Genomic DNA, 26,736 nt, shown 5'->3' on the forward strand with positions numbered 1-26,736 from the left:
ACCAAGGAGAGCATTGAGGAAGAGATGAGTGATTTAGGAAGAGATGGATGCTAGTCCATTCTTCCTAGGGTGGCCGGCCTCCTAAGAGAAGAGATAGCTTTTTGTGTTTTCTCTGTTCTCTCTAGAAAACCCTTATGAGGGAATGAGTTATAATTTCCTTTCTATAGCCACTTACATTGAGTGGCATAATTGAAATTAAAACCAATTCTCCCTTACACTCTCTATGGCTGCTATTTATACCATACTTAGGGCCTCCGTATTTCGATCTCGTAAAATACTCGGGGGATTTAAATGTAATTATGTAATAAAGGAAGGGGCAAATATGTAAGAAGTGAGGAGCCCTTATTCTATAAAAGGACTCCTCACCCTCACAATTAGAGGATGCCAATTCCTAGGCCATCAGAGGCCTCACTCTCTCCCTTAGAGGCTATGAATCTCTCTCCCCCACTCCCCTCACTTCTCAGAGAAATACAATAATCAGTGCAGATGTAGCCCAAATATTGGGGTGAACCACGATACATCTTGTGTTATTTACATTTCTTGCAGATTCACGGTCGGATTTAAGTTGTTCCAAGACTTCCGGTTTTGCGCATCAACAGCTGCCATATGGGTTCATTGGGCTTTCATGCCCTTTGTGTTTTCAAGTTGTCATACAACTTGAGTTATTTGACTTGACATTCGAAGTCCATTGGGCCTTGAGGCCCAAAACTAACCCGCGGTCTAAAACGAACTTATTCGTTTGATTAATTAACATATTAATTAATCCTAGCCATAAATAATTAAACCATTTAATTATCCCTACTCATCTCCGCTGTTTCTTCAATCTCTACCTTTCACGGTGTACGATCCATTAGGTTCATTTTAGCAAGACAGTGGGTGATTAGAACTCTTCAAATTGATTGTGAATTGAAATTTACTTTTCAATTATTCCTTTAGTGATTATAAACCTTTAGGGCTTCTACAAACCATGAGTGACACCTAGCAGTATGTCATAGCTACCCTAGCTAATCAGAAGAGGTGGAGAACCTATTCAATTTGGGATTACAATATGCAATACGGACTTTCTCTAATACAATACTTTTGATCACATTGTTTGATTTGATAGTCTATTCATGTCTACTATCCAATGTGATTCTCTTACTTATATGATTACCTTGAATGTGATTTGGAATGAATTCCTAAATCTCATTTATACTCTGGCAAGAGATTCTTAATCATATAATAGAGTATTCTCTCTTAAACGGTTTGAAGGTTAGAGATCCCTTGTTGTGCATTCACTTACCTCCATAACTAAGTGGCTTAACCCCAACTATGCTGTGGACATCCTTTGACACAGTGACTTTGACATAGTTAAAGATCAAGGACCTAACCATAAGACAACTATGATACCTCAAGTCAAAAGACTACCTTGCATTATCCCAACCATGAGTTTTCATGTGACATGAGTATAGTAACTCCTTATTGATCACATTTAGTGGACTCATTCTCTATTGAGCACCTACATGCTTCTTTTGGTGTCAGTCACACCAATGACTCGAGACCAGTCACTCTCTCTAAGAGAAGACATAACACGTACTGATCTTAACGGACTGTCAATGCCCAATTGGCAATCCTATGATCAGGAACGTTTAAGATATGCATACGAAAGAGAATGATCTCATGAATCTAACTTTTTTATATCACATTCTCCCAATTACATATTCCTTAAATTTATCGTTTAAGCGTATAACATTTATACGAGACAACTTTAAACAATAATCTTTCCCTTTTATATTAAACTAGATTAGTTTAACATGTGATTTAAACTTGAAAATTGGAGGTTTCAAATTCTAAATGTTTTTTTCCACGCGAAAATTCTAAATTTCAATTTTTTATAAATAAAAAAAATATTGGTACATGTCAATCTATAGAATTCTAATTTTTGTCAAAATTTTAAGTTTATTTACTTTATCGTAAAATAATTTGTTAAGTACAAAATGGAGGAGGTAACCAACCAAGGTGTAGAATGTAGATACTAGTGTGAAGAATTTAGACCCAGCAAAGCAAAGACAAAATTTCAAATCCCAGAAATACCCTTCACCCGTCCACACGCCACCATTACCCGTCTCCTTATTTCTCCTTCTTCACAGGTATCACTTGCATGAGACGCCATTTCCTTTCTCTCTCCTCTCCCTAAACTCCAATCCCTGCCGAAATACCGGTTAATTCAAAGGCCCAGGAAAAATGGTATCAGACTCGGAACTCCTGACCCGGCTCAGAGAAATCCTCGGCACTTCGGACCTCGACACGGCCACCGCCGGCAGCGTTCGCCGGCAACTCGAAGCCGATTTCGGAGTTGATCTGTCGGACCGGAAAAAGTTTATCCGGGACCAAATTGACATTTACCTCGAGACCCAGACCGAACCCCAAGACGAAGAAGCAGAGCAGGAGGTCGGTGAAGCCTCAGAGAATGCAAAACAAAACGACCACGTTAAGGAAGAAGACGAAGAAGAAGAGGAGGAGGAAGGGGAAGAGAAGGGAAGCAAAAGGAAAAGGAGAAAAACGTGAGTTATTTTTTTATTACTCTTTTTTTTTTTTTTAAAACTGCATTTTTGGATTTTCTTTAATTAGTGTTTGGCTGCTGGGAAAATTGGGTTGGTGGGTAGTCACGAAATTTAATTGTTGTGAGCTTATGAGATAAATTTTTTCTTTATTCGGATTGGGTCCCACCCACATTGTGTCGATATTTCTGAGAATTATCTGCGCCAAACGGCGGTTTTTATTGCTTTTATCTATTGGATGGCTGAGAATTTTTATGAAAGTTGATGTCTTTTTGTTGTGTTAAACTATATCAACATTGTCTGTATTGCACTTTTTATGTTAGCGTCAGTGGCAAAACCAGAAATTCTACTATGAGGTCAACCTTAAACATCTCTAAGTTTAAAGTGAAAACGAATTTTTTTTTTATAAAAGCTTGTATAATAACCCAAAATCATAGTTCGAAAACTCGTTAAAGACGATTTTAAATGTATTATTGTATATTAACTTCTACATTTCTAATATGACATGATTAGACATGATTTGTATAAGGTGATTAGCTAATCAGTGATTGTTGACACAATAGAAACGAAAAAAAAATACAAAATGGTAAAATTCATTCATGAGCTATATCTCTGAGGTGAGGATACGGGTCAAAGAATCAAATTATCATGTTTTCAATGGACCGGAAGGGTCAAAACCTTCAAAGATTTTGATATAAAAAAACCAAATACAAACAATCATATAACAATTTTTTTGCAAGTGAAAAGGGTCAAGTGATCCTCCTGAGCCCTCACTGGCTCCACCAGTGGTTAGCATATAGTTCTTTAGTGGCTGTTTAAACAATGAATGTTTTTCGGTGTTTCTACATGTCCACACTGGTGTGGTGCATCATCTAAAATCTCAAAGCTCATTGAATTATCAAATACTGAGGCTTTTGGCACTGGTTGCAAAATGAGGCTGACAGCAGTCCGTCTTTCTGTCTCATTCTGGAACTGAAAAGGCTCCTAATATTTTTGGGTATACCAGTTTTAAGCTGTAGTATACTTAGATATGGTTTGGGAGTACATGAGACGTCAATGTGTAGTAGTGTTGTATATGCAAGTGTACTTGTTGACAGTGAATAGAAAATGCCAAAGTTGTCAGTTCGGATTCCTGGCATCCCTTAATAATCACATTGAGTTCTAAGTGAATTTGTATCTAGACATATGGCCCTTAAAGTCCACCTTAGTTATTGTAAGCCCCTTTTACAATGTTATTACTTGTATGCATTAGAATTCTGTTGTTACTTCTGTTTCACGTAAGTTTTATTTGTTTAGAACATTATAAGAACGGAATGAAGCTCATATCATGACTAAACTGACAAGTGAAGGATAATGTGCCATATTGGGAAAACTCATATACTGACTACACTTGGATGGCTAACATGCCTTCTCTCCTAAGTAAAGCATATATCTTGAGAGAGCTTTAAGGATTGTTTAAGTTGCATTCAATTATAAGCTTATTGTAATATGATTGTAAAATTTCTCAGAGTAAGGCGTTATCTTTGAAAACTTCGGGGACGAGGATTTGTTTAAATTGATTCTAGAAGAATGCGTTAGTATTTATTGTTATGTTCCCCCTTTTTTGTACACAAAACAATCAGACACAAAGAACGTAATAACCTTTAGAGTATAAAGAACGAATTCTTAACCATTCACAGATCTTTCTTTTCTTCTATCTTTAATATGTTTTATTTCTTGCTAGTCTGCTATCATTTTTACCACTCGGACCTAATGTATCTACTTTTTTCTGTATTTGGTTACTTTTACCCACAATATAGAGTATATGATATATGCTGCTCTGGAAATATGTATTTGTGCTGGGCTCTAGCTTTTCTAAGCTATGTTATATTTCCAAATAGGGTGGATAAAGGTGTCGTCAAAAGAGGTGGCTTCAATAAAATATGTAGCTTGTCTCCACAACTTCAAGAATTTGTTGGGGAGCCCGAAATGGCAAGAACAGAGGTATAATTTGTTAAGCAATTTTTTATTGTTTACTTGTCAATGCGTCTTTCATTTGGACGGAGATTTGTAACCAAGAAGTCATACTTATTCTCCCTCTTTCATTCTTAGGTGGTCAGGAGAATTTGGGCCTATATCCGGGAAAAGGATTTGCAGGACCCAAAAAATAGGAGAAATATTAGATGTGATGAATCACTACATTCCCTTTTCCGTGTTAATTCTATTAATATGTTTCAAATGAATAAAGTCCTCTCCAAGCATATATGGCCGCTTAGCGGGGAAGATGGTATGTCCAAAATTCTCTCTCTCATTTTTCTGATGACACTCGTATATTGACCCAATTGTTGTTGTTCATTATTTTACTCGTTTATGTTATTTTAGTACCCTGTATGTTTTCATATGGATTAGTGCTCAATAATATATGTACTTTTCATTTGTACGTTCCACTTTGTTTGATGTACATGCTATATGCTGCTGCTTGACATGCGTTTGAACTCCACTACACTTAAACGTGCACAAAGTGAAAATAAAGAACAGAAATTCTTATAAGCACATTCTATTTTCTACTGTAAAGTCACAGAGGACAGGCAATGTTACTAATCATTTGTTCATGCGATTGGCTATTATAGGATGGAAACATACCTTACAGTGAATTTGTTATGTGGAAACATACACTTACAGTGTACTTTGTTCATGCGATTGGTTTCTTCACCAATCAGAAGGCATATTCACACTAATTTCTGTTCTCTCTTCGGAAAGTAAAGTATTAAATATAACAAATAGCATTTTGCTACAAAGCATAAAGAAAAACATGATTCTTTAAATTTGTGCTTTTTTTTTTAATTTTAAAACAACGATTTCTATTTTTCTTTTCTGGGTTATTTTGACTTTCTGTATCTCATAAGCTAATCTCTTTTTCAGTGTGTTAATACTTGGGGTATTTTTTATTTTTTACAACTTCATCCGTCACAAAGAGTCTTCCAATTGGCGTCATTGCTGTATTTCATGTAATGGTATCTATAATGCTCCTTATCATTTACCTTGACTACTGTCACCTGAAGTTGCATGTTATAGTATTTATTTGAGATCTTAACACCATAACATGGTGTAACTCAGAACCTGTAAAGAAAAAGAAGAAAGTGGAAGAAAGTGATCATTCTGTCTCTGAAGGAAGTAATGTAGCTGAACAGGAGGAAGAAGAGGTGGAGGAAAATGAGGAGGTGGAGGTAGAAAGAGGTGGTAGAAGAAAAGAAAGCAAGAAACGAAGGTTGGGTTTTTAATTTCAAATCCTACCGTTTTGCGTTTAGGTTTCTGGTTTCGTTGACCTTCTCATTGTTTCCACTGTTTTTTTTTTTTTTTTTTTTTTTTTAATTTATCTATTATCCATGGTCAGAATTTGAAAGTTTAATCCTGTAACTTGAAGACATGTCGAGATTAAATTATGATTTATTTGTTATTTATTTACAGAACCAGGCAAAACAGAATTCTTGGAGATCCAAAACTGTAATTTTTAAGCCCAATCAATGAATTCACTTATCGTCTTATTTACTTTCTTAAAAGATAACATCCACACAGTTTTTACTTGTGATGCTTTGAATATCGCCTAACTTCCCCCTCCCCGCTCTTGAAAAAAAGTGGTCGTTTACTGTTTATTGCATAATCAATATATACTGGGGTCCATAGTAATCTATTTTATATTCGTATGACCATCTATGGCCGTTGGGGCAAAATACCCTGGTTCTGAGGTGCTGGTGTTTATTTGTTCTAATGGAGTGTTATCAAGTAGGTCTACTAAAGTGGATAAAGAAGTCAAGAAAAGGGGAGGTGGTGGTGGATTTACCAAATTATGCAGCCTTTCTCCAGAACTTCAAAAGTTCACTGGAGTGTCAGCATTGGCCAGAACAGAGGTATTAATTTTAAATTTTCAAGAAATCACTTTGACAAAGAGAGGGAAATTTCTTTTATTTAGCCAGTTGGGATTTGTTGAAAGTATGATGTCAAAACTTATTCCTCACCCATTCCATTCTTTTATGAATTAGGTCGTGAAGAAACTTTGGATTTATATCCGGGAGAACAATTTGCAAGATCCAAAGAACAAACGAGATATAATATGTGATGAGTCATTGCGTGCCCTTTTTGATGTTGATTGCATCAATATGTTTCAAATGAATAAAGCTCTGTCCAAGCACATATTGCCCTTAAATGAAGAAGGTATACATCTTAAAAAATAAGCATTTTCCCACACATTTGCAGTTCAGGACGTTTGATTGTCATAAATCCTGCAGTTTCAGCACAGATGAATCAAATTGCACTGTGTAGAGTGGGGAACAGTTTATTGGATATGATTCTTTTTGCGCATTCATTTCCATGTTTTGTGCATATGGATCATGATTCATGATATATAAATTGCTTGGTAGGAAAGTGTTGAAGGGATGAATTACTTAATTATTGTGATTCCTCTCCCACATATGTTGGATGGAATGAAACATAGCAAGAGCATTGCCTACATTTCACCTAGGGTTGCACATTCATCTTCGAATGAGTACTTAACATGTTTTAAAGTGTGCCATTATCCATGTAGGGCTGCTTTGTGTTTGTTTATATGTCAAGTGATTAAAGTGATGAATTTTCTCAGGAAATGCATTCAGTTATCTGGTCTACACCATTCTATCTATATGCTATGTTGCCATAGAATACATAGTCTCGTGTCGAAGTTTTGACAAATATCATGGTATCTGCTTCGGTAGTTTGACAAACTGTATTACTTGTAAATCTGGCAGCTCGAGACGACGCTTCACAAAAGGAAAACCAGTCTGAAGAGGAGGAAGAAGAAGGTGAGATAAATAAATTCAGGTCTTCAGTTTATCGAACTTTGTTGGGTTGCAAAATTATCGTTCATTTAGGCATTCATTCCACATCTTGCATGCTGGTACTGTCATAATGTCTCCAAATAAGATGTTAAGAAATGAATCAAGGTGCTCTAAGTTATGAACTTGTTAATAACATAGTCTCAGTACCATTTTAATATTTAGATTTAGTTTACCCCAAGAAAAACGAAAAACCGGTGAAGAAAGGTGGTTCTGGTCTTCTTTCTCCCCTGCCACTTCTGAATGCTCTTGTGAAATTCGTTAGTACCTGGGAAAATTTGTTTTCACGGGTTCTCTGTAAGAGACTGTAGGAGTACATAAAAAATGATTTACAGGTACAGCAATGTTCCTTTTCAAACCTATGCTTTCAAGATCTTAACATCATATAATTTAAGTTTTGTTAGTCACCTGGATATGACCTCTTATATTATATATGAAATATCCCAAGCCGTGAGAAATGAACCGCTGCCCGAATAAATTAAAATAACAATTTAAAAATTTTTCATAGATGTTGCTTATTTTGCTCCCTTGAGTTCATAGACATTAAAAGGCTTAATTTTCTTGCTAGCGATTGCTTGAGAAATTAAAGATTATGTGGCATCAGGCTCAGCTCAAGTATGCTCGCTGTTTATGTCCTGTCACTGCAAATGATTTTAGAATGCTTTTGTGATTACACCATAGACCTTGCAGCTAGAAAATGGTTGGTTAATATATCAAGTGTTTATCTTGCAACTTTTTCTTGAATCATAGTTGATTATCGTTGAGGTTGGTACACAGAGTCATTGCATAATTAGTACCAAGATATTCGGAGACTGAGTATAATGCAAGGCTACTGTGATGTGGTGAATGAAAGTTCTGAATATCGAGTTAGGCTGAGGAACATAATCAACTAGAGCTTGTGAAAAGCGTGAGGTATAACCCTTGATTTGTGCCATTGTTAGCTTTAAACTCTCTAAAGGTCAAACCTCAAAACACTGGTATCCAATTGTCGATGTTGTGAATTTCCCTTATGTCCCATTTTTTTTTTCTTGTTCTTGATAGTTGTTAATTTGTAATACTATTTATAAGTACCCTTGCACAAGGACAGCATCACATCACATTTCTCTTTTTGGTCAAATATCGGTGTCATGTTCCACTCTAGATTTTAGAATACAAAATTGATGCCTCGCCTAGTAGTATTGTGTCTGTCATTGAATTTGTCAGTCCAACATTTAGAGCATGATAGAGCTTGTTAACTTTTTTGCTTATTGCCGTTCCACCCTTTTCCCAGTTCCTTGAAGTCCCACTGTATCTTGGTGCTGAATTTTTGATCTCATACCTACTTTTTTGGCTGTTTCGCCCCCCTTGAAGGATCCGACTGATAAGCAGAGTACCATTTGTGATGATAAGCTAAAAGAACTTTATGAGGTCGACTCTTCCATTGGCTTCTCAATCTCAGAGGTACTGACTACTCATTTTCATCAAGACAGGACGGATTGATGATGAAGTGTAAATACTTTGAGCCCAATTGAAAGTGGGCATTTTTACACTAGTTATCGTTTCTGTAGTTTTGTAGTTCTTATGCTCCTAACATCTTCAAGCAATGGAAATACAAGTTTTGGTAAACTTGTTCTTGCTTGCTATGCACCCCCTTGCAGTTTCTTTTCATATGTTTACAGCTTAACTTTTCGGGCTCTTTCTCCGTTTCTAAAGAGTTTCAATGGTTTATCATAGAAGTTGAAACTGAAGGTGGATAGAAAGGAACTTTAGTCCTTGTTATTGTCTTGCAGCAGCTGTTCAATTGTTGGCGAAAGAAATATGTTTTTCTGGCATGTAGTTTCATTTTTTTGCTGATTTTCCTGCCTATGTGCGCGTAGAATATATACCAACTAGCTTTTGGTCTAGTTGCAGTCGTCACAAATTGGTTGGAAGAGGTTCATGTTCGATTGACGTGGGTGCGAGGATGATATGTATTTGTAAAATGTTTGGTGCATAGTTGAGGCTAGATGAGGATCCTCTACGGATCCTCTTTGTGATGATCTTCTCCGAATCCTCTTTGTGAGGATCCTAGGGATCAGTTCATTTTAGCCGTTTATCGTACATCGTGCGGTTAGCTTTTATTAGGTACTGTTTGTGTTCAATTTTAAATAAAAAGTTCAAAGTGATTTCTGGTCGTAGAATGACTGTTGAACGGATAAAATGAATTGATCCCTAGAATCATCCCAAAGAGAATCCGGATAGAATCCTAGGCCCTAACACAAAATTGCGCAGCAGCAGCTATACATCGTGACATGCTGAGACTGGAGGCATGATGATGCCTTTGTTATATTCCGTGACCTTGTGTTCGATTTCCTCTCTCTCCAAAATCAAAATTTCTAAAAAGCAACCTATGTAGCTGCCACTTTTTTTGGTGATCTCGTGTTCGATTTTCTCCCTCACCTAACTCATCAAACCACCCCCCCTCTTCACTTAGATGGCTCAATCCATCTGACAACACATGTAGCAGGATCTATTCTATCTAACCAAACAAGAAGAAAAAGAAAAAGGAAAATTGGGATTAAAGGGAGGAGACAAGTGAGGGCCATCATTTCGGCTGAGGCTCTTGCAAAAGAGTTAAGCACCCCTAAAATGTTCCTGGCTGCTTTAGCTGCTTTGCTTGTGGCTTTAGCAAATAACAAACATTCGTCTGCAAACACTAGGTTCGAGATTTTAAAACCACTAGGAGAGGTTAGTAGACCCACATGATTCTTAGAAGACCTTGTCAAAGCATTCATATGTCTAATTAAAGGTTCCGTACAAAGAATGAAAATATAAGGAAAGGGAAGATCTCCTTGTTTAATACCTTGCTTATGATAAAATTAAAGGAAAACTAATGAAAATGACTTCAATACTTTGAATTTTAATAAAAAACCATGTAATAACTTTACTTAATGGTTAGAACAAAACACAATATCAAACTAGCCCAATAAAGCCTGGCCCAAATAAGTAATTTATTGAGCTTCCAATTTTACCCTATCGTCAGTATTGGCCGTTTATGTTCTCTGTTTCCATCACGTGTGTTCTTCTCATCTGGAGATCGTCTCCTCTCTCCTTGCCTGCACTCTTCCTCCTCCTCCTCCTCCTCCTCCTCCTCCTCCATGTCCGCCACGACGTCATCTCAGTACCTCATAAACCCACCGTCTCTGCAACCACAAAAGCCATCCATGTCTTCCAAAGCACTCGCATCCACCATATCCGGCAACCTCAAGATCAAACTCAATTTTCCGATATCCACAAGCTTTCACCTGTCGATGATGACGTTGTATTTCAGATCCCGCAGGATGCTATATTGCTATATGGACGGGTGGACGGATCCATGGTTGAACTAGAACCACATTTCGAGAAGACCTCGTCAGGTTTAAGAGCATAGCTTGTTTTAGTGATTATTATTATTTCTCTTATATATGTTAGTCCACCATCAATATCTAAAGTTCATCAATCTTTCCTATGGCCACCAAAATTAATTGAAATTTTAGAAAACCTTATTAGCTTTGCCTTTGGTTGCGAACTATTATCTCAAAATTGCCTTGAGCAAGGTTCTAAAAAAACGTTAGGCTCTAGTCAGGCGGCAAGCAAGGGCCTAGCGCTTAGGCGACTAGGCGGGGTCTAGGCGGACGCCTAGGCGGTCTATGCGGATTTGAATAAAATAATAATATATATCGTATAAATTAGTTAAATTTATTATATAATAGATAAATAAACATTGAGTAATACTTTATTTTTGGAAAGATATACATATACAATGCAAAATATAATATAGTCTGATCTTCAAAAGAAAAAAAAAAATATTATATTGTAAGAATATAATATAAAGTTGTTTTCAAAACAGAACAAAAAATTTATCTAATATATTTATTAGTTGATATTAGGTAATTATTATTTATGTTTTTTTTTATTAAGAGGGACTTTCACACAAAACTATGCATTTTTTCTACTTTCCCGATTTTCCCTACTGCCTAGTCTAGTCTCTATCTTTTTCTCTTCAACCTTCTATCTTCTTCTCTCCTTGAAAACAACAAATCACAATAATTCCAACACTCCATCTCTCATCTGCACATTTCCCTCTAACTGTTACCAAGAGAACCCTCTATCTTCTTCTCTTCAACCCTCCATCTTCTTCTCTTCTTGAAAACAACAAATCAAAACCACTCAAACCCTCCCATCTCTCATCCGCACACCACATCTCCCTCTATCACTCCCTCTAAGCCACCATGGTAATTCTTCGTTTTCATGCATAGAAGTTCTGGGAAAGAGGCGGAGCCGCACTGACTTTGAGTTTTGATTATGTGCAATGCGGTCGTACTCCTCCATCATGTTGTTGATGTCCTCGTATAGAGATCAACGGGTCAGTTTGCACAGCCGCAGAGCCAAAAGACGAGGGCCGCCTAGCTCCGCCTAGCACTGCCTAGGCGGCCGCCTAGATCCTCTCAGATTTCTTGAACGTTTTGCCCAAAATCGCCACGGAAGCCCACCGTCCAGCGCCTAGGCCGATTTTTAGAATACTGGCTATTTGTGTGCAGCACGGCTATGCATTTTTTTTTTGTCTCTCTATTTGCAGCCTTTCGAGTTATCGAAATCGAAGTTTTGAGTTTACATGCATTAGGGTGACAAAGCTTTTGCTTGATTTTATATATTCTGTCAAGCTTGAGTGAAACTTTAACCAAATAAATATTATTCTTTAAGCTTTGGTTTGGATATTTCTTATTATTTCGAGTTTAGACCTTCAGTTAACTTCGGTTTGTCTTGCTAATGTCATTGCGTTTAGTTGTATAATGTTTATTTGTAAGTGAAAATTACGGGCAACAAATATATTATTTTAAAGGTCTTAATGATGCGATAGATAAAATTATCCTGTGTTTATATAGTACAATCTGCCCATTATGTACTTATTAGGTGGTGTCACCGATTACAAGATAGTTTTCTCAACTCTTATAATAGTTTGGTTTTGAAATTTTTGTTTCTGGTTGTTTGAAGTTTTGGTTGAAGTTGCCAAGAGAGGAGGTTCATGTTATTATAACTTTGATTTTTATGTGCATTAGTGCATACATTTTATATTGATAGTACCAATATTCAGTTTCAGAAATAGTATATTACTCGAGTTCAGTTTCATAAATAGTAGGTTTCATAAATAGTATATTACTCGAGTTCAGTTTCATAAATAGTAGGTTTCATAAATAGTATAATACCCCTATTTAGTTTCAGAAATAGTGTAGTACCTGCGGTCAGTTTCATAAATAGTGTGGTACCTATGTTCAGTTTCATAAATAATGTGATACTTGTGTTCAGTTTTAGAAATAGTGTAGTATTCGTGTTCAGTTTTAAAAATAGTGTAATATTCGTGTTTAGTTTCAGAATGAGTGTGCTACCCGTGTTCAATTTAGAAATAGTGTAGTACTCGTGTTCAGTTTCATAAATAGTGTAGTACTGTTTCAGTTTCAGAAATAATGTACTACTCGTTTTCATTTTTAGAAATAGTTAGTATTCCGTTTAAGAAATAATGACTAGTGGTAACTTTTTTAAACCCACAACAATCTCAAACTGACTCTTTGTAAATAACTTAAATGAAATTTATATTATCTTACTTTGATTATATTATTTCAATAAGAATTTCAACACGATTTTGATATGGTATTTTATGGTGGATGCACATATATTTACAGGCCTGATTATAGTGCTAATAAATTAATAATTAAAATAATAATAACGGACTAATAATTGGGGATGAAGGTTATAATTTTGGAATGAGGATCCTCGCCCGATTAAACTTTCAATGGTAGCATCATATATTTCTTTACCATTTAGCACAAAGATGAGGTTAAGGAGTCAGAAGATGAGGTTAAGGGAGTCAGACTCCACAATTACTTGCTCCCTTCTCAATGTAGGCCCATAAGGCCTCCCTCATCACCATAGATTCGATGGCTAAACTAGAGGTTGCCCTCACTCTACCACGACCTCCTCCCAATTGGAACCAACCACTGTTGTTTTTAATCACCCAACCCGTACCACTAATCGCCGTCTCTTCTCTCTATGGATCAGCATAATTAACCTTCCACCAACCAAATGCCAGTTTCCTCCACACAACTATCTCCCTCCTTGTATTCTTTTCCAGGGTGACCTGCTCCTCTACACCCTTCTTGCATCCTGACGCAAAATCTACTCCTTCCATGGGAGGTCTAGACTATTGAAAGCTTCAAATGGGATAAGTTTCTTGTTTATTAAATTGAATTTGAAAAGTAATATTTTTAGTTTGTGGGAAATGTGGAGAGGAAAAATGGAAGTAGGGATGGTGGATGCGAGAGAGGAAAAATGGAAGTGCAATGACATGGGTTTTAATTGGGAGAATGGTTTGCTGCTGGAAAAAAATTAAAAATTAAATTAATTTTGGTTTTAGTTGGCTTTATGGGCTTAATGGTAATTTCGTAAATAATGTGAAGTTGTATTATAAGAAGTGGGTTGACTTCTGTCAGGGGCAAACCTGGAAGAAAGATTTAATGCTGCATGTTGGGCTTTGTTTCAGCCTGTGGGATTTAATTGATTTTGGCTTGTTTTATGTAACTTTTGTCATTTTTCATTAAATTTCAAGCCTTTTTTATTAAATAAAAGTCATAGATGGTTTTTCGTTAAGAAAATGTTGACTCAAACCTTTTTCATTAAAGCTCCCCACCCATTTAAAATGAAAGCCAAACCTTAAGAGAACATACTTGATGAAATCCCAGGTTAACAAATCATAAGCTTTTTCCAAGTCTAATTTGATGGTCATAACCCCAGTCTTTCCTTCTTATTTTTGTCCCTTGAAGCTAGAGAATATCTCATGGGCAATCAAAACATTGTACTAGGGGCAAAGGCACCTTGGTTCATTGAAATGCAATGGTCTAATAAAGGCTTTAACCTTTTAATGATGACATTTATAATAAAGGAAAACTAATGAAAAGGGCTTGAAAACTTTGAGTTTTAATGATAAGGACAAAATAAAGGGTAAAGTGAATAGTACCAGGATTGACTTTTTAGTGTAAAAATGTGGTTTTTCGTTAAAGTGAACAGTACCAGGCGCTTTTCGTTAAAGTTCCCTTATAATAATCTTGTAGCTTACTTTACAGAGACAAATAGGTCTACAATTACTCACAGTTTCTAATTTTTTCACATTGGTGATGAGGGCTATATTAATATGATTTATAACAGACTCCTTGACTACTTCCCAACAGCCTTGGTAGAAGCTTGCTTGGAGTCCATCAGGAGCAGGGGCTTTCAAATCACTAGGGTTTATGGATAGGGTTAAGCATCAAAATTTCCTCTCATAAATCTGTTTGCAGATTCCTTTAAGGGAGCATATACAGAAAAGTAATAATCTATAATTGATCAAGACTGACATCTTAACTACATAACAAATGTAACGAGAACTAGAGATCAAAGACGGAGCCACTATAGGCCTAGAGGATGCCCCCACCCAATTTTTTTTTTGGGTACAGAAAAATTGTACAATTTTGCATCTCAATGACCAACCCTAATTAAAATAAAAATTAAACCCTATATGCTAATTGGTATCAAGGGAAATGCTAAGGAGACTCTTCCGAAAGTCTCCATGGACTTTTTGCCACCTTATGTTTTTAGCACAATCCCCGTACCAATATAATTAAACATTGTGCAAAAAATATGAGGCTCCATGGAGAGTCCCACTTTGAGAGAGTTTCCTTAGCATTTATCTTAATATCAATATGACTAACTTAGCCAACAATGATTCTAAGTGTTTTGTATGAAAAACTTTATAGATTAATATATAAGTGTTCGTTTAGTAAATTTTTTAGCTTTTTAATTGTAACTTTGTTGTTTGGGGATGCCCCATTCATACAATCTCTGGCTTCATCCTGCTAGAGACAATACGATAATTGATAAAATCAAAGAGTTCCAATAAAGATAGAGACCACTAGTCCGGCTAACAGGGTCAGAATTATACACAGAGAGCTCATATCATTCAAACCTTAAAAAGAGCTTGAACTGGAATTTATCCATCTTCCATTAGCATTCTAATACTGAGTAAATTACCTAAGAGAGTGCTAACTCCAGAGGAATCATCACTCAGGACACTAAACCTCGCTTGCTGACGTTCGTTGTTCTCCAGTCCTGCAACAAATCTACCTTAGGAATCCATTTGTGTTTCGATCCTTTCACTACCTCCTTATAAGTTTTGACATCCCTCATTACTTCTCATTTTTTTCACTTGTCCACCTTCCTTTGCACCTTGGGATTACAGTTGTCCATCGTTCATCATCGTAAGCATCATCTTCCACTCTTTGCCCAAGCTCTTCAATTTCCGTGTTTTCCTCCTCCACATTGACAGCAAATAGGAAACAAAGCATGGCATCCTTATGGAGATTTGACTTAATATCCTCATCGACCTGTGTATCCTCAGGGTAGATTAACGGTTCATCATAAAAAACCCTATCTATCATAAAACAACGATCTTCAACTTTTTGACAGAATTGACCATTTATCCTTCTTCTGCCACAGTAAAAACAGATTTCAAACAGCGTTTCATAACTAATAAAAATGGGATTATCCTCATGCCTACTGATGATCAGTACCCTCTTCAAAGGGAACCTATTATCCACCTTAATCAGAACTTTCACGAAAAGATCATTGAGATCAAGTGTGATCTCATCCACTTTAATGATCATGCCTATTGGTTGTGAGATATCTTTGAAGATATTATCCTCCTTGTACTGCATCGGAACCCTTGGTAGGTGAACCCACATCACCAATTCGGAGATTATACCCATATCACAGAATTGAATAGTCCAGCGCTCAAGGTGGAAAATTTGGCCTTTAACATACCAAAGTCTATTCTCGAGAACAAGATGCAGGTCATCCTCATCAGTGAATTCCAAGACAAACCATCTACGACCAAAGTGGTCCAAGTTGAAGGTATTTTTCACCTCGTTTTTCCAAAGTAAGCTCAGCTTCCACTTGATGAGATGGGCATCCAAGTATTGTCCGAACATTTGCTCATATAGAACTCTACTCTGCATGTGCTCGACATTAATCGAAGAGCACAAAGTGGTGTTCACTCTACTGATTCTTCTTTTCACGTGAAGGTGCTTCTAGCTTTCCTAATAACCACATGTTGTCCAGGTTGACGCACTGGGAAATGGTTTGCCGAGTTTGGGACATATTGGTTGGCATAGATTCTAAAGCCTTTTCGTGGTAAGAGAAGTGTTAGCAGTGACTTGAGGGTTTGACATGGTGGAACAAATAGTAAGAGAATAGCTAAGAAAGAATGGTTGTGAAAAGTAATGTTGAAGGGAGAGCCTCAGCCATTCAATAAATAGACAATGACCGGAGGAATCTAACCGATAGAGAAGAGTAAAAAACTTGTAATATGCAAATTGATGAGTCGATTTCATATTACATATTTTACCTATTCTTAATATGTTTTGATAATTATTTTGGTAGAGTTTTGATATTTTGCTTTATATTTTTAATATAGGACATTCGACTTCCTCTGGAGCAAACCATGATCAAATGGATGAATTTTGAAGTGATTCGAATTGGAGGATGTTCATGAGTTCCTTATCTTGTTTGTATCAAAATTTCAGCTTTTTCTATCAAACGGTTATTTTCTGGCGATAGAATAAAGAAGCAATGTGCGGTTCTGGAAAGTAACACTTTTGGGCTTAATTGCGATTTTTGGAGCCCAAGTTAACCTCTGATGGGATCGTGGCCTTCTGAAGAAGTGTTCAAAATATTCCAAGCTTGAAATCCAGCTATTATGAGTCAGTTTTGGAGCAGATATGGGTCCAAAATGTAGCTGTGCAGATTTTGGACGAATTTTACTAGTCAATTTAAGATTATGTTTCCTAATTTATTTTATTTTATTTGGTTTCCTAGTCTTATTCTAAGACATTTTTCTAGGAGGATTTAATTATAGCAATATAAATAAGCCATTGTGGCCGGCCTTATTATTCTTCTTCTCTATGCGATATTTGAGAGAGGAATTTGGCCAAAGCTTAGAGATTTCAGAATTACATTCAAGGTGTTTTCAATCTTTTTCGATTTCAATACAATTACTTCTGATTTTAATTATGAATATGCATAACTAATCTCTTTTGCTAGGGTAAGGCCATGAGTCTTAGCAAGAATATGTAGTTTCTTTTCAATTTACTTATTATAATATGCATGCAGGTTTTTGAATTATTAATCACCGGTTTAAACTAGCTAAGTGTCTTGATGATTCGCGACCATTAGGATGTTTATAAAAGTAATTTGATGCAATTTTGGTTGGAGGTCGGTCCCTAAAATTGACGAAGGCTTCTTGTGGTTAATATAGGCAAGTTCACTTAGGATGAATACCACGTCTTAAGGGTTGCATGGTTTTTCAAAAAGTTTTCACAAAACTTAATGAGTCATGCATGTTTAGATTTAATCTGAATACCACAAGCGGATTGCATGTTTGATAAACGCTTTATGTTGGGGGTCTAAGTAGGCATATATTAGGAAAGCCTAAGCTTTAAAATATGCATGTATAAGCCATAAATAATTGGGATAACTGCGTAGGATTATTAAGGTGACGGTGAAACCCTAGTGTTTTCTCAATTTGATTTCTAAAGATTTTTTCTCTTCTTTTCTTAATACTGCAGATTTTTCTACTCTTTTTAATTAAATTCGTTTTTAGTAAATTAGGTCATAAAATCAATCTTCTGAAAATTTTGCTTTTAAATAATTAATTGAGATTTGGTTTAGTACGAATTATTTAATAATCCTTGTGGAGAACGACCTTACTAGAACCATCTATACTACAATATCCTTGTTACTCTTGCAAGTATTATAGGTGTTTTTAATCATTTTGTGCGTGTGGTAAAATCCTATCAAGAAATTGGCACCGTTACCGGGACTTGTTTAAAATAATTCGTTTTAATTAAATTCTTAGTTAATTATTGCTGCACATAAAAAAATAATTTTTTTATTTTATTTTTTTGTAGATTTCAGCAATCTGTTCAGTGCAAATTACAGAATCTGTACATGGTCAACACTCGTTCAGCAGGGTAGAATCTCATTCCTTTTGATCCAAAACCTGAACAATCATTAAGAAGGTGGCGCATGGAGTAGAATCTGTAGTGGGTTCCTTCACTGCAGGGGACATTTATGCAATTTATATTTTCTGGGGCTTTGGACTGCAAAGGTACCATGGCATTTGTTATAACAGAAGTTGGTCAGCCCTTGGGGAATTCATTAACAGCTCATGCCACTAACATACCAAGTTGCATTAGCTATCTAGAAGTCGAGGAAGGTTCTACATTCGAAAGTAAAACATCACATGTTGAATATTTTACCTACTTTTAATGGGTTATTAGCTAACGATCCTAACATGCACATTAAAAAATTTTAATGGGATGCAAGAATATTTTGGTGAAGGTATTTTCAACTGAATCTATCAAGCTTCATTTTTTTCCTTGCACTTTGAAGGAACAAGCAAGGAGATGGCTCCTCACACTTCCATCTAAAAGCATTGTCCAATTAAAGATTTTTATTCCAGTGGGGATGGCTATGATCATGGTAGCTGTGGTAAAGTAGGCATGAGAACCGTAACCATTTGTCACTCCAATTACTTCATCCATAAATCTTTATTTATTATAGCGGTACGAACTTTTGGGACCAACTTAGTGAAAAATTCTTAAGTAAGTACTATCTAGCTTCTAAGACTTTTGACATGAGGATTTAAATTCCATCGTTTGCTAAAAAACCGAAATGAAGAATTTCATGAAGCTTGGGAACGATCCAAGGAGTTGATCAGAAAGTGTCCTCACTCGGGTATTGACGGTACTACTCAGATGCATATATTCTTTAGAGGGTTAAATATGACAATAAAGACTCTTGTCAATACTTTATGTGGAGGATCATATAAAGACAAAAATGCATAAGAGACGTGTCTATTGTTTGAAAAAATGGCAGCAAATACACAACAGTGGGCAGTTGAGCAGCTGTAATCTAGGAGCGTTTTTGAGATGTCTGTTGGGTCTCCATATGTGTCAGCTCAAATTAAAAAGATGGAGAAAAAGATGAAAAAAATGTGATGCAAAATTTGATATGCTCTTGCAAAGAATTCTAGATTCTAGATAGCAAGTTGCTGTCCAACAACCTATAACAGCTGCCTGCAGCATCTGTAGCATGACAACACATGATTTTATGAGCTGCCCATGTCATGTCCCGATACCAACATACGTCGAAAATCGAAACGTGACAAGGAAAATAATGTTCGTTGAATACGATATAAGATACAGAATGAAATACTTTAACTGATAATCCAAAATAATGTGAAGGTGGCTAAGTTCTCCACAAAATATTTACAAATATGTACATCCCAAAAAGAAGCATAATCTTTGCTTTACTAAGGACAAGTATGAGGTGCTCAAAAGAAAGTCCCAAAAGATAAAGTACAAAAGTGAAACAAGGGTAACCTAACGCTCCAAGTTTCTGATAATTGCACTGCTAACCCACCTACAAAATTCTTGGAGTCTACTCAAACCTGTCACCTGAACGATCAATGCCTACACCATCGGAATGGTGCACCAGGCAAACAACAACCTAGATAAGTTGCAAAGCTTAGGAGAGTGACAATAATATCAAGTATGTGCTAATAATGCTAATGCCAACCATCAAACACAATTTACATATCTTGAATATAAATCATTCATAAGAAATCAATACCAACTTTTGTAAACCCCGAAGGAGTCACCCAGACATCCAACGGTTCGTCTGAAACCAATAATAACATCTCACAACTATCTTCTCATACAACACAATGAAAAGTAGAGTTAGAGCGACACAGTTTGGTCGAAGCCTACACCTTTGAAGTCATCACAATTCAAATTCAATAAATCCCAAGGTGAGTACGATCTCGGACCACCACACAACGGAATCGTGAAATTGGAGGGATTTCGGACCATCTCTCAACGGAATCCAAGTGGATACGATTCTGGACCCTCACTCAACGTAATCAATAAATACAATACGTAACAATAACTAAATGAAACCCAATTTAGATATGATTCTGGAACATCACTCAACGGAATCGCGGAATAGAAGGGATTCCGGACCATCTCTCAACGGAATCCGAGTGGATACGATTCTGGACCATCACTCAACATAATCATAGAAGACCAACAATCAGAATGTACTGCGGCTTAAAGAAATGAGACAATCACAAACTACTTAATTTACAAAAACTCAACAAAGGGAGATTATGCACAATTACTAAATTTAGAACCAATCACCAAAGTGGAAGGTGATACAATATCGAAGCAACAAATCCCCATCATAATGGTTAACGGTCATTACTAGTCCTCACATTAATCTCAACATGCCAATCATACAAATCAAACAACATTTCCAATATACATGCCACACCCCATTTCATAAACATAAATTGATGTCGAAGTATTGGAATAACAATTCAATAGAACATATTCATAAAACCAATTCACATCCATACAGGATCATAATTATGATAACCTGGTAATTACCAATATCACATATATTAAAGTCACTTACCTAGAGTCTGTGCTAATGTACCCTAGCACGATAGTCAAGGCATCACGTTCAATCACTGCCTAACAAAGCACAAGTCCACATTTAGATTTCCTTCGATAATTCACATACTCAAAAATTCTCATATGTCTCGTCTCCCATAACAACATTTAATGAGGAATCGAACCGTCGTTCTAATGTAGGGTCCATGATCTTACGTCATTTGCTTCGTAAAATCCAATCACTAGATTTTCACTTATAAGTCCCTAAGGTCTTTAAACAATATCTACAATAGCATATTAAAATTGTGTCTCAATTCAATGATAAGATTGTCAATTGTTAGAATAATCAAGTGGCATACCTTATCAATAAAATATACAATCAACAGCATTTTCATAAATCGAATGTCACATATCGGAAAATTTGACTTTTTCCAAAAATTCTCAAATTTTACAAGAATGAAGATTTCAACGAGTAAACTTTATACCTGTGGCCGAGTCCAATTTAGCCAGGAAGGCCCTCAAATTGGCTCGCACCCAACAAAACCTTCTTCAATTCGGCTTCCTTGGTGTTCCAATGCCCCAACCACCAGTTGGTTCTTGTTCTTGGGTCCAAGGGAAGTTGATTAAGGGTGATGTGAATGGTGATACTCTCTGGAATGACAATTCGTCGTCGAGAACCCCCCGGGTTCTCCTATGGAGTTCTACATGAAATAGACCTTAAAAACCCTTAATTTTTGGTAGAGAGGGAAGGAGGAAGGTAGTTGAGCAAGTTGCAGGTGAAGGAGATAGGAAAATCAGAAGAGAAATGGTAGGAATTGGCCTAAAATTGGCCGGTTTGAAAATAAAAAGGGTTAATGGTGTACACGGGTTCACCAAATAGGAAAAGAAAATGTCAACCTCTCTTTTTCCTATTGGTCCTTTCTCATCATTTAAAAAAAAATTTGCTGTGTCCCCTTTTTAGGTTGCTAACTAACCTTTTTCCACCACCTAAAATGTCCAATTCCACTTATAGTAGCTGGTCCATTAATCAAAAAAAAGTTGGGGCCTTTTACCCATAAGTGGAAATTAAAATAATTCCCACAATCTATATTTTCACCACATCAAATGTCCGTAACTATAACGATATAATTCAGACTCGCAAACGGCTTTCGCCTATGCGTTAGTGGGTTCAAGATTTATTTAAAAACACTAGTTGTAACTTCAAAATATCAACGAAAGATAAAGATTGATTATAAAACTTTCAACTCGATAACTAATCAATTACTAAACTTATAATTAGTGGAATTAAAATTAACTAATAAAGATAACGCAATCGTGAAATACAAATTTAAATTACAAAATATGTAATAAATGGTGAAATTCTGAGGAAGGGATTTCACAGCCCATATAAGGATGCATAACCAGAGTTTACAGCGAAATAAGTTGATGCCTATAATAATTTTCAGTGTCCAAAGAACGATTTGTATTCAAATGTCTACAACTCGAGATAGAGAGATCATCCAAATTTCAAGTGTGATAGAGATCAACAGGCTAAACCATAATTTCAACAGCCGATACAACAACCTGCTGCACCATCTAAAGCTGCTTGGGAGGTTGCAATTGAAAAATTAGCAAACAGTACCAACACAAAATTTGATCAAACTAGTTAGGAAATTCAAAATATTCATGCAACATTAAAGAATTTGGAGCAACAAATTGGGTAGATTGTGTTGTAGTATTTAGATAGAGAATCTGGTAAATTTCCTAGCTAAACTGTTTTGAATCCGAAGGGAAAAGTTATGATAACTGAGATGAAAACGGTGTCGGAAATTCGCAGGCAGCAACAACACAACCACAAATAGATTCTAGTATTTTTGCAGATTCTGCAAATTTTGAAACTTCTGCAGCTTGTAAAATTTATGCAGATTTTGCATTACTATGGGATAGGTCCGAAAATACTGCTGAAATTGCAGAATGTGTTTGTGCCCCAATGCCATATCCCGTAAGGTTGAAGCCGATGGATCAACAATTAACGGATTTCATGAAGACATTTGCTAAAGTTTAGATTAATCTACCGTTTATTGATGCAATCAAGAACATTCCCTTGTATGCCCAGTTTTTTTAAAGATGTTTACTCAACGAAAAAGAAGTTTGTGGATTTTGAAAAAATGATTCTAACCAAACAGTGCAGTGCAGTTTCATTGCACAAATTGCCACCAAAGAAAAAGAATTAGGGAGTTTTATAATTTCATGCACAATTGGAAATTCAAATTTTAAGCGTGCTTTAATTGATTTAGGTACTAGTATTAATTTAATGTCTTTTTTTTTTTGTTTTTTAGTGGCTAGGACAAGAAGAAATCAATCCTACATCTATTATTCTGCAATTAGCAGATCATTCAGTTGCTTATCCTAGGGAAATTATTGAAGATCTCATTATCAAAGTGGATAATCGCTATCTTCCTGCAGGTTTTGTTGTCTTGATATGCATGAAGATATGCAAACACCAATTATATTAGGGCGTCCTTTCATGGCAACAACTCGGACTTTGATTGATGTAGAAGCTGGAATACTTACACTGAGAGTGCAAAATCAGTCCGTTGTTTTCCGTCTTTTTGAAGCAACTAAAAGGCCAGCTAATTGCAAGATTGTATGTGAGTTGACGTGTTTGATGTCATCATGCATGCATATATTATGCCCTGTTTAACTGTTGATATGTTGTTGAACGTTTTGCATGGGTTCGAGAATAAAGAAACTGAAGATGAAGAGGCTTTTGAGTATATTTAAGCATTGGAAAGTGTACCTTTTTACCAGTTATGTTGGAGGCACGTTTTTGAAAGTTTGGGGGAACTGAAAAAACCGTTGTTACTTTTTAAAGTACAACCACCTAAATTGGAGTTAAAGGTGTTGCCCAAACACTTAAATATGTTTATTTGGGGTGCAGAATCTTCGCTACCAGTTATTATTGCTGCTGATTTATCACCAATAGAAGAAAAGTGCGCATTTTGAGGAGTTATCAAGATGCAATAAGTTAGACTATTAGAGACATTAAAGGGATCAACCTAACAATTTGCATGCATAGAATTTTGATGGAAGATGGAGTGAAACCCACCATTGATGCTCAACGTCGATTGAATCTAATTATGAAAAAGGTTGTATGTAATGAAGTTATGAAACTTTTGGATGCTAGGATGGTCTACCCAATTTCAAGTAGCAAGTGGGTTAGTCCAACCCAACTGGTACCTAAGTGATCCGGAATTACAGTTGTGAAGAATGATAACAATGAACTTGTGCCTACACACTTAGCTACTAAGTGGCGCATGTGTGTTGGTTATAGAAAGCCAAATGCAGGTGCTAGATAAAGATAATTTTATATTACCATTCACTGAACAAATGTTAGAGAAGATTGTCTGGTCGTATTTTCTATTGTTTCTTAGATGAGTATTCATGCTACAATCAAATTTCAGTTGCACTCAAGGATGAAGAAAAGACAACCTTTACATGTCTTTTCAACACATTTGCCTATAAGAGGATGCCTTTCGGTTTAGGCAATGCACTTGCAACTTTCCAACGTTGCATGATGAGCATATTTTTAGGTTTGGTTGAACAAGTTATTGAGGTATATTTATGGATGATTTTTTTCTTTTGGAGGTTCCTTTGATCAATGTTTGCAGAATTTATCCCTAGTTCTTGAGTGATGCATTGAAACAAACTTGGTTTTGAATTGAAAAAAGTTTCATTTTGAATTGTAAAAAGTGTTATTCCATGGTTAAGCAGGGGATTGTATTAGGTCACTTGATTTCTAACAAAGGTATTGAGGTTGATAAGGCTAAAATTGATGTCATTGCTAAGCTGCCATCGCCTACAACGATTAAAAGTGTCCGATCTTTTATTGGTCATGCTAGGTTTTATAGAAGGTTTATCAAGGATTTCTCCAAGATTGGTTGGCCTTTGAGTGGTTTATTGGCTAATAATGCTCCTTTTGTTTTTCATGAGGCTTGTATAAAGGCATTCAACAAGTTAAAGACAATCCTCTCTATAGCACCCATTATTGTCACCCTTGACTGGAGTTTACCATTTGACTTGATGTGTGATGAATCAGATTATGCAATTGGGGCAGTTCTTGGACAGCGAAAAGATAAGCTTCCCTAGGTTATTTTTATGCTTGTTGGACCATCAATGATGCATAGCTAAACTATACAACCACTGAGAGAGAATTGTTGACAATTGTGTTTGCATTAGAGAAATTTCATTCTTATTTGGTTGGGGCTAAGGTGATTATCTATGTAGATCATGCACCTTTACAGTATTTGTTGTCTAAAAAAGATGCCAAACCTCATTTAATCCATTGGGTTCTTCTACTTTAAGAGTTTGACATAGAAATGAGGGATGAAAATGATAGTGAAAATGTTGTGGCTGATCATTTGTCAAGGCTGATCTTCCAATTTCTACAGAAGAGGATTCGCTGCTATTAAAAGAAAGTTTTCTAGATGAATAACTATTTGCCATCCATAACAGTTCACCATGGTTTTTGAATTTAGTTAATTATTTGGCTAGAGAGTTAATTTATCTAGATTTTACTTGCCAGTAGAAAAAGAATTTTTTTGGCTAATGCAAAGTATTATTTTTGGGATAAAATGTATTTATACAAGCACTATTCATACCAAGTTATTCGTAGGTGTATTCTGGAAGAAGAGTAAGAAAGTGTTTTAAAATTTGCACAACATTATGCCTGTTAGGGACATTTTGGACCTAAAAGGTCAGCAGGTAAAATTTTGCAAAGTAACTTGTTTTGGCCTTCTCTTTTCAAGGATGCTCATAATTGGTGTAAATCTTATGATCGTTGTCAAAGAGTGGGAAGTCAGTTCAAACAAAATAAGATGCCACATCAAAGTATTTCAGTTGTTAAATTATTTGATTTGGGGTATTGGTTTCATGGGACCATGCCTAACGTCTCATGGCAATTAATACATTTTAGTGGCTATTGAGTATGTTTCCAAATGGGCTGAGGCAATCGCAGCACCAGCTAATCAAGAATTAGTTATTCTGAAATTCCTTCAAGGGGTAACTTTCCATAGTTCCGCATGTAATTCTAAGTGATGGGGAAGCACTTTGTGAACAGGCCATTTGCTGCATTGTTGGCAAAGTATGGGATTACCCATCGTATTGCTACTCTATCATCCTAGACATCTGGGTAGGTTGAAGTCTCTAATCGAGAAATAAAGCGCATTCTTGAGAAAATAGTTAGCTCCAATCATAAAGACTAGAGTTTGAAATTAAGCGATGCTCTATGGGCGCACAAAACAACATTTAAAGGTCCGATTGGAATGTCTCCGTTTCGGCTTGTTTATGGTAAGGCTTTTCATTTACCTATGGATCTATGATGTAATATAAAATAGCATACAAACTTAAACCCTCTTTTTGACAGTTGTAGTATGTGTAAGTAGGGATCATTTTAGGTCGGGGTTTAGGAGGGATGCTAATCTACACAAATTTAACTCAAAAACACAAAACTAGATTCTAGTGACTCAAAACTGACCAGATTGACTCCAAACAGAACAAAACAAACAAATTGACTCAAAACAGGAACTAAAGGGTGATTTGGACGAAAATTGAAGTAAATTGACACGAAATACTAAAGGGGGATTTGTTTGGACGAATTTTAAACTAAAACAAATAAATTGTAGAAATAAAGTGAATTTGGATGAAAATTGGGTGAAAGGCTAGCTAGAGGGTCTTTCTCCACACGACACATATGCATACAAATTGATTTTCAGTTATTCTTCCTATAAACCATGAATGACAATGCCACAAGTTAACCGTGAACTACACAAA

The 26,736-nt window shown here is 36.0% G+C and overlaps 1 protein-coding gene and 1 long non-coding RNA gene across 3 annotated transcripts; one reads left to right on the forward strand and one right to left on the reverse strand.

The window, feature by feature from the left end:
• The first annotated feature begins 1,983 nt into the window (after nt 1–1,983).
• LOC114827570 (upstream activation factor subunit spp27-like) lies at nt 1,984–8,992 on the forward strand. 2 transcript variants are annotated; one of them, XM_029109623.2, is made up of 8 exons: nt 1,984–2,543; nt 4,421–4,523; nt 4,632–4,806; nt 5,637–5,787; nt 6,307–6,427; nt 6,560–6,731; nt 7,301–7,354; nt 8,658–8,992. In XM_029109623.2, exons 1-8 carry the CDS (start codon nt 2,224–2,226, stop codon nt 8,663–8,665), a joined length of 1,104 nt encoding a protein of 367 aa, XP_028965456.1. In that variant the 5' UTR covers nt 1,984–2,223; the 3' UTR covers nt 8,666–8,992. The 2 variants fall into 2 exon arrangements, with proteins under 2 accessions (XP_028965456.1, XP_028965455.1); XM_029109622.2 differs by having other exon boundaries at nt 8,738–8,992.
• A 10,678-nt stretch (nt 8,993–19,670) lies between these two features.
• Nucleotides 19,671–21,754, reverse strand: LOC108174321 (uncharacterized). The gene is made up of 3 exons (XR_003776470.2): nt 21,411–21,754; nt 20,948–21,006; nt 19,671–19,944 (listed from the first exon to the last, which is right to left on the reverse strand). It is a non-coding gene; the product is annotated as an uncharacterized lncRNA (long non-coding RNA).
• Nucleotides 21,755–26,736: the final 4,982 nt, after the last annotated feature.

The sequence above is a fragment of the Malus domestica genome, chromosome 10 (genome assembly GCF_042453785.1).
Source record: "Malus domestica chromosome 10, GDT2T_hap1".
In the NCBI taxonomy this organism is placed as follows: Eukaryota; Viridiplantae; Streptophyta; class Magnoliopsida; order Rosales; family Rosaceae; genus Malus; species Malus domestica.

Bases quoted from the DNA above. Each gene is read 5' to 3' on its own strand.
- LOC114827570 (XM_029109622.2), top strand. From the start codon at position 2,224: ATGGTATCAGACTCGGAACTCCTGACCCGGCTCAGAGAAATCCTCGGC. The intron at 2,544-4,420 runs GTGAGTTATTTT...ATTTCCAAATAG, and splicing joins AAAAGGAAAAGGAGAAAAAC to GGTGGATAAAGGTGTCGTCA. The intron at 5,788-6,306 runs GTTGGGTTTTTA...GTTATCAAGTAG, and splicing joins AAAGAAAGCAAGAAACGAAG to GTCTACTAAAGTGGATAAAG.